This window comes from Mya arenaria, chromosome 8 (assembly GCF_026914265.1).
Source record: "Mya arenaria isolate MELC-2E11 chromosome 8, ASM2691426v1".
Taxonomy (NCBI): domain Eukaryota; kingdom Metazoa; phylum Mollusca; class Bivalvia; order Myida; family Myidae; genus Mya; species Mya arenaria.
The window spans coordinates 24,062,185-24,074,169 of record NC_069129.1 but is presented as its reverse complement, the minus strand read 5'-3'; the positions used below and the strand labels follow the sequence as shown (position 1 = coordinate 24,074,169).

The window sequence follows — 11,985 nt, the reverse complement described above, 5'->3', positions numbered from 1 at the left end:
GTCGGACGAATTTTGTTTGCTTTCTAAAAACCTTAAGAGGAGAAGTAAAATGGTCATGTCAGTACAATATACAGACAGGTATAATTGTGTAAGTCTATTTGCATTACCGATATTTGCGTTTCCATGTGGCATGTAGTATCGCACATTTCGTACACTGTTTTTTAATGTGACAATGACGTACAAATGTATGAATACATGTGCCGAACCAACATATAATCCGTCTTTTGATTCATTGATTCACAGAATGAATACTGTATAATAGTTACATTTCATTATAAACAATAGTTAAAATAAGAGTGTAAATAAATTCAAGTTAATTGGTAAGTGAATTCTAGTTTAGATTTTTAATTCAGCATGAAGGAACCAGAATTATTCCCGTTTTAGCAAAGAAAACACAGCATCTTTTTTGAGGCCGAAAACCAGTTCAGGGGCTTTTAAAATAGTAAACGATCACCTATGCTATCCAATGTCCATTTATCTAGACAATTCATACTATACACGATGATGTTTATCAAAACTCTATCTTTAACGTTCGGGAAGTAATTTAACAAAATATTCTGACATTTCAAGACATTGTCCCAGGAATTAAAAGATTGGTTTTTATTTTTTCTAAAATAATACGTAATACACTTTCGTCACCGCGACAACATAAAGCCACATAATGATTCAAACTCACATCATAACTATTCCAAACGGTTTTTAACGGCTAAAAACTCCGTTTTAAAATGATTTAGTACAGTAATTGCCAAAAGGTCATTTAAAATCTTTATAACCTCCATTGTCCATTGCATTTCCCTACATGGTATGAGTTCTTCATCGTATTTATCTAGTGATTTTTTTAAAACTTTTTGTGTGAATGGGACCAGGGCTATGAAAATAGCGAATTGTGATTTTACCATAATATATTTCAAACAAAGAAACAGATATACAAGCGACAGGTGTATGTTTATTCTTTGCTAAAAACACTTTGGGTACTCGTTTGTATAAACATTTCTTAAGCAAATAATTTAAGAGTAACTAAAAACAAGAGAGTTTCTAATAACAACATAACCCTAAACATTGTGTTACATTGAAAGTCTACTAAATCATTAATACATGTGTCTGGCTTTCATTGCTTTTAAACTGTATTCTGAAGCTTCTTTGTAAACAAGTGTATGAAATCAGACTAAGCTGGTTTCCTAACTATCAGTTTATTGTTCCAGTTGGGTCATTCTACATAGCACACACATAAGCCAGTCCATTATAAACGATGTTACGTATACACCTTCCATTGATAAATGGTCTCAAATCGGTGCAAGGTATACGTGTCCACAGAAAATTTGTTCTAAAATAGAACACGGAAATAAAATTTCTAAAAACGCAAAGTGCCCTGTCCATTTTACGTCCAATGTTTGTGAAATATGTATACGTTTCGTGATTGTAAATTGGATCGAAATTTGGGCCGGCATGGCAGTTTTCAACATAAACCTTATCATCGCAGATCTCGTTGAAGCCAACCGTATCATTATTACCATCACCATCAAATTTGATAGAATGAATTTCGTCTTCATCGGTTAAAACAAAGTAGCATTTCATACTAATCTCATTACAACAGCTGTCGTGAAATCCATATTCATATTCATTACAATCACTCTCCGTCCAAATGTTATAATAATATTCGTCCTCATCGTATTTGTCATAGTAGTTTTCCTCATAATAATCATCAACACAGTTCTCATTGAAGTAATCCATATCTTCAATACAATCAATATCCAACCCATTGTCATAATAATATTCGTCCTCATCGTATTTGTCATAGTAGTTTTCCTCATAATACTCATCAACACAGTTCTCATTGAAGTAATCCATATCTTCAATACAATCAATATCCATCCAATTGTCATCATGATATTCGTCCTCATCGTATTCGTCATTGTAGTTTTCGACATAATATTCATCAACACAGTTCTCATTGACGTAATCCATATCGTCAATACCATCAATATCCATCCAATTGTCATCATGATATTCGTCCTCATCATATTCGTCATTGTAGTTTTCCTCATAATAATCATCAACACAGTTCTCATTGAAGTAATCCATATCGTCAATACAATCAATATCCATCCGCCTATTACAATGATTTCCGTCCTCATCATATTCGTCATTGTAGTTTTCCTCATTAAACTCTTCATCGCAACCCTCATTGAAGAACCAAATAGTTTTCTCTTTAAAAAAGAAAATAGTCGTTTTTTTATCAAAACTTCAATATATATGCTTACATGTAAAATATAAAGATTGTCGAATATTTTTTCTTTGATATTATTCGTCAAGCTGACAAAATCTCCACGCAGTAGATATTGGCGAATAAGGAAATATGTTTAAATAAGTTTTGTTTAATACGTCCTTTTAACTTTTACATCGTGTATTAAGTTGCTTAAAACCATTATACCTCGGAGGCTTTTCATTTCGGGCGGCACCAGGCCGAGATTCTTTTTCACCAGGACGTCGATGTCAGCTTTCACGTTGTTCAGCCCACATGACTGGCCAATTATTACCATTGACTGATATGTACATAATAGCATGAAAATTTGATAGATGCATTATTAACTTCAACAGTATATTACACAATTGAAAGTTACCGTATGATCGCTTCGAATATTAGTAGTGCTATATTAACTTACTAAACGTTAATAGCAACTTAAGAATGGTGATCAAGACCATGTGATTAAAAAAAATGTCCCACAATAAAAAAAGACTGACAAATAATACTGAGCATGACAAGGAGTATTTACAAAACTTACATTTTCAAGCAAACTCCAGTTACCATCGAACTCTTTTTTGTCAAGATAAGCAACATACTTATGCTGCATCTGAAACATTAAATCACGAAAATGCGCATGTTAAAACAATTTTGGCGAACTTTCAGTGGTGCAGATATATACATACAATGCAATTAAACATAATCCAATTCAACTACAATACATAATGTAAGTATAAGCAAAAAATCAAAGTACATCCAACGATTCAATGAACAGTTAGTTATAGCACAGTTAAACACCGCCCACTAGCATTGGCCTAACAATATCCTGATTTCTAGAATCGCTAAGGTAAAAGTATTAGGTAATCCCGATGGACCAGGAAATAAAGTACTCAACTATCATGTTCGTTATAAAAGTTAATTCGGTAACAACTAAAACTATTCATTTTTATAGCATTTTAAATAATATTGTGAAGCATAACATTATAATTTCGGTATAAACACCGTATTATTGCATAAAATGTGTGTTTTTGGTCCGTTATCGTGGTGTGTTAAAACGCAAAAGCCCGGTCGTTATCGCTAGAAAACGTGCATTATTCAGTAAACTCACGTGCCGTTAATGACCGGCTTTTTGTTTTACATAAGCGCTTTCAGGGCTCGCATCATAACAATGGCAGCTGAGCGTACTGGTTTCTGACCGAAAGTGGGTCAATGATGCCAACTTTTGCACAAAAACAAATGTTAGCTTATATAGCTGTATGCAAATATCAACAATTTAAAATAAACCGCATCTAACTTACATATTTTCTTCTGAGTTTTCTTTTCCTAGCAAGCTGATGTGTGTTTACTAGATAGTATTTTTGTTTTTACTATTTGTTTGCTTTAAAAGCACTAAATTTAGTCCAAAACGTTCAACTCCCCCGATCTTTAGTTATTTCTGTCGATTTTATTCAGAACAAACGACTTATATGGATTACATAACGTCGTATGCAATGAACAAAGAAATTTGAAAAAAAGTTCTCTGATGCTAAAGATGCTGTACATTTTATCAAGAACATGATTACAATTTTTTCAGGCTTAAATAAGTTGTCAAAACAAATAAAGGTTAGAGTAGGACTATATCGGTAATTAATCGATTACCCAATCGATTTCCCAATAATGCCCTTTAAATGGTTTACAACCCTCGTGCTACACACTCGGGCTGGTCATCTTGCGGGCCTTTGCAGATGGTAACGACCTAAAAAGGTGTATTAACCCTATATTGGTTTAAACGTATTTAAAGTACTTAGTCCATAGAATACCTTGTTTCGAAGATTCCTTATTCGTACGATGTTTGCAATGTCTGGATGCATATTGTTAAATATTTTGTTGTTATCGCTTTCTTTCCAAATAGGATGTTTTGGATGCAAGTTGCAGATGTGTCTGAGCAGAACAATCAGCAGACTAACGTCAAACTTTTTTGAGTCTGGATTAGAATTAAGCAGACAGTGTTGGTGCTTTGAAATTATACCATCTTTCTGTAATTTATCGATCGCGCGTTTGTAGTTTCTCAGTTCATTGAGCAGATTGTTCGGGTGTACGATAGAGTCGAACTTGGCTCTAAGGACGTCGCCAGCCTTCATAACAAGAAGGTGGAGGCGCAGGTAGTGCTGCTCATTCTGGGTGGTCTCGTCAACCGACTTCGGCGTCACTGCAGTCGCCATCCTGAAACATAGCAATCTGGTCACTGTATCATTTTATTTGTGAAATATAACACAAACAAAACAGATCCCTCGGTAAATTTACATTTACATAATTATCCTTCATACAACTATTTCGAATTTGGCAATGGTTTATGATAGGGCTTTTTTCAACTACATACCAACGCTGCTGGTGATAATAACATAACAGCAAACCTATGCAATATGACCTATGTTAATGACAAACATAGCAAATGCTAAAGCAAACAGATGCACAAGTAAACAAACACAGTTAATATAGTTATTACAATATTGGTTTGAGGTACGTTACCGTGCGACAACCGAACACATCATTTGGCGAGGAGTCGGTTTTAAACCCTGACACTGATCCCGCCATTTATCAATACAAACAAAAAGAACTATCTTCAACGCAGACTACACAAATTCGGAAGTGACTACTCTGTGTTACAGTGTTTTATATTTATTAACACATGCCAGTGAATCAATACATTATAATCATTTGCTTCTTTTCCTTCTTTGTTGGTAACATGCTGGATCTACTTGATCTACATTTTTGTTTACATTTTCACCGCATTGATCATACACCTACGCAATCGGAACTCCTCGGCTAGTATCAAGATATGGCCTCGGATATAATACGGGTCGTAAGAAAATAGTCCATCATGGCCGACCAAGAAGATGTTCAAACAACCAAGAGATATGTTAGTCCAAAGACAGAATGAGGAGCGAACTTTTACCACTTATTTGTGTGTAAGTGCTATTTTTTATACTTATTGTATTTTAATAAAATATAAAAATAGTTTTAAAAGAGCCCTAATGAGAAACTAATTGGAAATGTCATTAATTCTTAGTGGGTGGGGTAAAGTCTTCTTTCATTTGACAGATTCTAATATAGTAAATAACAATTTTGAAGCTCCAGTGATCAGTGGCAAAAAATAAGAAAACTAATACTCTATTTGATTTTTTTTTTAATAACAAATAAGTCTGAATCTGACTTTACTTAGATCGATAATTGGTTCGACTTTCTTTCTCAGTGTATTTATCTCATACATTTCATATCATTAACTTTAATTTTAATTATTATAATTAAAATTTACATTCTTTTAACCAAGGATGTATGGTTTAAATGTCCGTGAGTGTTGGTATCGAACAACTTAATGTAATGGCACAATTGAATGCCTCGGCCTGCTCACTAATATAGTTCTCTAAATAAATTTGATCTTCATTCTATTGGTTTAACAAAATGAGTTTGAATGCATAAACCAGCACACATTTCTTTCAAGACTAAATTCTATGATATCCACCAGTGGTGGTGATGCAGAAACATTGAAAAATGCTGACATTTTTACTGTGCCAATGAAATGCAGACATTTAAATTTTAATCTTATTGTCATTTTCAGAGAAGAGTATGGTACCAGGGGTACAGCTGACTCTGATTCCCGGCTTCTTCTAATGAAAAAAAGGCAGATGAGGTAATGGTTGTGCTATTTTCGAAATTCGGACAATAATTTAACAGTCAAGTATCCTATTGGTTTAAGCCCAAAAGTACCTGCATGTTTGTACAATTAACCAACAAGGATTGACAGTATTAAAATATCAACATTGTTACAATTTATCTACAATTTGTAGATAAATTAAAACATGATAACAATTTCATTTCATATTTTTTTAATTTACCAGTAGTCCAGAGCTAAGAGCTGCTCTCTCACAGATTGACAGTTCTTCTTGGTCATTCTTCAAAAGCCCAAAGGAGTAATTAAATTAAATTTACACATATAATTATATGGCTTAAAGCAATAGCAAAAAAATATTTTCCAAACAATTGAAATCTGTTCTATTATGTGTGACCTTATATGACTAGTTGGAGGAATTTTTACCAAATTTTCAAACTTATATATGAAAGACTGTGATCTGATATTATGTCAGCAGTCTAATATCACTGGTTTCCATACATTTGCACAATAATTGCCAATTGGCTCGTTTAAAGGTAAAAATAAAAAAGGTGTCAGAACAGTAAAACTGTGAGGATGCAGCTTTAAATTGGTGTTGCACTTAATGTTTTGTGAATACTTTTCTGTTGTTGTACCGGCTTTTAAAATAATTGATCTGAAAATAAAATTCCTATTATTGTTGTATTTTCTGTTTTCTATTTCAGCCACTGGAATCCGAATGTAATCAAAAATGCCATTGTATGAGGATTGACCTGCAATGCATGGAAATCATCTAACACAACTGCAACGCCTACCTTGGAAAAATGAGTGCAAGATGGAAACAAAGCATTCAGTGGAACATCTTGTCATCTCGAATATTTGATGACTTACATACTGATGTGAAGTTGAAGATAAAAGTCATCTGTTGGTCCGTGATTATTAAATAAATCCGAACATATATTTTAAAAGGGTAATATGGTAAAGGATATATCTACGCTTTAAGTGGTTTTCCTATATTATGGAGGGAAGATAACTACAAAAACAGAAACAGCTCGCATCGGCAGACCAAATAAAATATTTTGTTCAGTTCAATTTTTAAGACTTCAGAAAATCCGTTAATAGGGCACATCCTTGCAAATGCCATATTGTAAACTGGGCTCTTTAAAAAGTGAAAAGGTGAAAGTGGTCTAGAGGATAAGCCTCAAATTCAAGGTTGTGAGTTCAAGACCTCCAAGATACTTTCTCTTGACCTCAGGAAAAGGATGTCCATACTTGTTTCTACTTAGGCAACAGACTTAAGAGTGATCTTGTAAGCTTCCATAGCAATCTGATAAGGCATAAAATAAGATACTAGCTGACTTGCAAACAGTTTTTCCATTTGTTTTGATTTATTTTTCAGTCTGTTGGAATGTTTATTAGAAGTGATGCGCATTGCTTACTGCAAGCACAATTTATTTTCTTTATTAAGTTAAATTTAACGAACACGTAACATGACTTGTGATTTTACAGATGCATGTTTATTTCGTTGATTGTATGAGTTTATTTTCTCAAATGATGTAATAAAAGTTATTCTGAATGACTGTCCTTTTTTGTTTGAAGAAAATGTGTTGAGGTTTTGGCATAGCATAGTGTCATCATCATCATCATCATCATCATTGTTGTGAACAAATAAAACATTCAAAACAATGTAATTAAAACCAAACTGTCAAGCCAAGTACTCAAAGAGGCACAAGGATATTGCTAAAGAGACCAGTAATACATTTAGACAAATAAAATGCAAAGAAAGATCTATAATTCTGACACATGGTAATGCTTTAAATAGTCCTCTCATTGTGTGTTTATGGTTAAAGTGGAGACATACAGTATTTTTTATAACGAAGACTTAAATTTGTATGGCAACTTAAAGCCATATATGGGGATTAAACGCCAGAAATATTGTGAAGTCTCCCAAAAGACTCAATGCACTTAAAAGGGCTTGGCACAGAAATGAAAGTAAAAATGGGAGCAAAACCTAATTTATCATTAATTTTACATTGGATTGCATACAGATGGCTCTGTTATTACTTGACTAATATTAAATATAAAATTAAGAGACATGTTGATCCAAACTGTAATTATTCTTGTTTGCATTTTATGGAGTTGGACATAAAAAGAGTCATTTGGTGAAGAGTGATCTAAAGGCTAATTATTCAAAATAGATTAAGTATTATTGAAAAAAATCTGGTATACATTGCTGAAAAGCTTAGTAACCTGGCTAAATATTTGTTTAAGGCTTTTATTTACAAAAAAAATAAATCAGTTGAGTATCTTATCAGTTACTCTTTTGGTGTTGTTGTTTTTAATAAAAAATGACAATTTACTCAAAGATATTGAGACTAATAATTATAGATTAAGACAAATATAATGTGTAAGGAAACTTGTAATGAATGGGTTTATCCACAGCTTAGGAGGTAATGTGAAGCATGATCTGCCTTGAACAAATACAATTTTAAGACAAGTTCTGTCAACTTAGTGCACCAGTCAATTGTAACCCCCCCCCCCACCCCAGGTCCGGGCGAATACTGTGGTTAACCCGGGGAAATGGGCCGTGTTTTTACCTATCAGGTGGCCCTGCAGTACTGGGTGAATGCGGTGGTTTTATCTTCGCTTAAAATATAGAGGGGAATGGACCTTACCTAGAGTCCCTGGGTGTGGGGGCATTTGGCAGGGATTTTGCCATTGGATCGTCCGCGCAGGGTGGGGATTTTAGCCGGGGTTGGCTGTATTGAAAGTCAAAGTCCCCACTATTCCCCAGACCGGGGGGGGGCGTGGTTACAATTGTCTGGTGCATATCCACATGAACGTTGTACTGGTACTCTAACAATTGAACTTACTGCGTGGATAGTCACCGCCCCACCCCAACCCCACAGAACTGTTTACACAAAAAAAATCTGCAGCCCAAACCCAACAATGCTGAAGGAAAGGCATGCATAGATTTCAGCTGGTAAAGCTGACTGGGTGCCAAGCTCACACCCATCCTACCACAACCCACAAAACTCTGCACAATGCAATCAATGATTTTACAGAATAGTAATGTTGTTTTAATGGCAAGGCATGGTGTGAAAAATAACTTTCTGTGTGCTCACGATTTTTCTAGAGGAAATAGAGTGCTTCAACTATAAGGAAACATCTAAATATTCATAAAACGAACATTCTTTGAGGTTACAATAAATATTTTCTCTTAAACAAGCACATTTAATTTAACACAATCCATTTCCTTGTTGTTACAATGGGCCTTCTTTACGCGGATTGAAAACGGTGTTAATCGCCGGCAGCCGCATCGCACTTTCGTATATCCTTACTACTATTTACGAGGTCTATCTCGAAGCTTGCCGGAGATGGCCGATTGCCTTGCGTACTTTTATCGAATACATATAGTGGTTACGTTCAATCATTTTCATTTTTCTTGCAATAAAAAAACGTAACTTTTTCTAATATTGTTTAATTTTAGGTACACAAGTTGAAATTTCATCCCATATATGATGTTGTTGGTCGTATTACACTAGAAATGAGTGTTATTTCGCGTGCGAATCGGTGGATTCACTACAGAATATATATAAAAATTCACGGGGAAATAGTTCTACCCTTTTGAGGACATAAGAAAAAGTACAAACCTGAGTTATTTCCGTTGCGGTGTGGTAAACTTTAATGTCTTCCTATTGCATTTAATGAACTTTGTTTAAATATTTCTTATAAAAGGTAGTGCATCCTGTTTAATATAAATATATTTACTATAGTGTAGTGACAAACCGAGAGCGAAACTAAGCTTTAAAATGAATTATGTAATTCATATAAACCACTTCGACTTCCTCAATGTCTAAACGTAATCGATTTGAGATTTTCGGAAATTCCAACTTTCGTTTTACTGATGGAAGGAGACAACTTCAGCATTGAAGTCTAAACTGAACCGTAATGATCTCCCCTCATACTATACCAAAAGGTCCACTTTGTTCTTCTACGTAAATGATTAATAAGCACTGCTTATACTTCCTTTCATTAAAAAGAAATCAAATAAAATAGCCGATTAAAGGTTGATAAACAAACCTAGTGTTTTACATAGTAAATAATATATACTCTGCTGTTTGTGGAGTTTTGTGCTGTTGTTCCATTTTTCTAGTTTGTGAATTTTTGTGTTTGTGTTCTATGTCTTTGGCGTTTACCCAGTGCCATTAAACGATGTTAATGTTTAAACGTTTGGTTACTGAGCTTGTTTCTGTAGTTTTTCACATAATAATTTATTTTTAATATTCCGCCGACCTGTGAATGTTTAACAAAAATACCTCTATTTGTCGCGAACTTATTAATATATATCTATGCATCCGTATTTCCGCCGACGATGTATTTTTCGGTCTTTTCACCATGTTTAAAATGGAACTCCTTAAATCAAATGTTAATACTTATGAATTGTAAAGAAAATGGCGGTCTATAATGAGGGAAAGTCAATTTGCGCCTGCGCAATAGTTAAATGGAAATCTTTCCTGTTTCGAAGGAGCGAACACAAGCGTGATTTCCTCATGTTCATGTTGATGTCACAATTTATATCTATATAACCAATCGTCTTGTTTTATTTGATCACAAAGTCACGTGAAATTTATACGTGACCCGTTCCCGAAAGAAAAGAGAAAATAATCGGCCCGAATATAGTAAATTTTAAACTACATGTATATAAATAAGCACTTATGTCTACGTCTGTGTCTAGACTAGGAGGTCATAAATGAGTGCAATAAATATTGATGCCAGTAATCAAATGCGGTGTTAAATGTATTCAATGATTCAAATTGCATAATATGTAGAAAAGCACTATCATTTGTGAAAAAAATGATCAAATTTCGAAAAGTCACGTTCATCTGTCACAGTCTTTGCCTTAATCTAGATGTACTTTCGTTTTGGTTAAAAGCCGTAAACGCCCTTTGAATGGTTATTATTGAGCATTAGTTTGTATTTAACATGAACTGAAGAGTCATTGAAATGTTAGAAGTTACGACGGGTGTTCAAAATGATTGAATATTGCCCACTTAATTCGGTACAGTTGAAATAGGGTTCATATGAGTGTATATATTCCCTTTAAATAACGAATTATTGTAATAAGAGTACAATAAGTAATAATATCATTGATGCTGTTGTAGTAATTCTTGTCATTTTTTTCAATTATATTAGTTCATGATACTATGAAATATCGCATTGCCTTGACGGGCCTTTGCAGTAATAAAAACGTATATGTATATATTTACAACGAGTTTCACTTGTTCGTTCCTCTTAAAATAATTTAAAATGGTCACTACTCGAACTCACACATGGGTATTGTCACTGGTAACATATTTACTATGCGATATTTCAATACATTGAAATAATTTGAGGTATGTGTGAGGTATGGTGATAGCAACAGTTCTTTCTCAAACAATCAAAGGGCGTAATCCCACAACAAATAAATGCAAAATTACAAAATTAATTTTGTCACAGGAAGCCTGTGAATATCGAACCTGTTTTCGAGTTAGAGCCAATGTTTATGATTTGCAAGACAATGCCAAGGCTATGCCGATACCATGCCGTTTTTGGAAATAAACAACAAAATACTTACTGATTATATATGAATCTACTATAGATATTAAGGTGACATAATGTCAAGTCAATTCAGTTAATTTAATAAAAATATTAAGATGTATAATTTTGATATTTAGTTAGGTTGACACCTTACCTTTTTATAACAAGTATTGGTATTGAAAGTAGTAACAACACATACACAATATCATTTGGACATTGATCCGTGCAAGTGCCCAATTAGGGCTCCTTTCCCGTGAATTTCCATATCTTATTAAGATACCTTTTATACAGAGACCACAGACTAGGAATATCGTACGGTACGATTCAATCTCCTCTGATCACATATCTGACAATTATACTACCAGTTGTAACAATCCTGCTGCCAGCTTTAAGCAGTAGCATCCTTCAGCACTTTCAGTGTTTTGATTAATCACGGATTTTTGTTGTGTAGTAAGTACACCGACCTCAGGATTCAGTACAGACTGTACCCCGGTTTCATAGGCAACATGGTTATTGTGTACGTATAATACCAAAG

General features: G+C 34.0%; 1 protein-coding gene across 1 annotated transcript; it reads right to left on the bottom strand.

Annotated features, from left to right (window-relative positions):
- Positions 1–949: 949 nt before the first annotated feature.
- Positions 950–9,723, bottom strand: LOC128244591 (uncharacterized). Its single transcript, XM_052962584.1, has 5 exons — positions 9,524–9,723; positions 4,042–4,444; positions 2,784–2,852; positions 2,432–2,543; positions 950–2,207 (listed from the first exon to the last, which is right to left on the bottom strand). Exons 2-5 carry the CDS (start codon positions 4,441–4,443, stop codon positions 1,213–1,215), a joined length of 1,578 nt encoding a protein of 525 aa, XP_052818544.1. The 5' UTR covers position 4,444; positions 9,524–9,723; the 3' UTR covers positions 950–1,212.
- Positions 9,724–11,985: the final 2,262 nt, after the last annotated feature.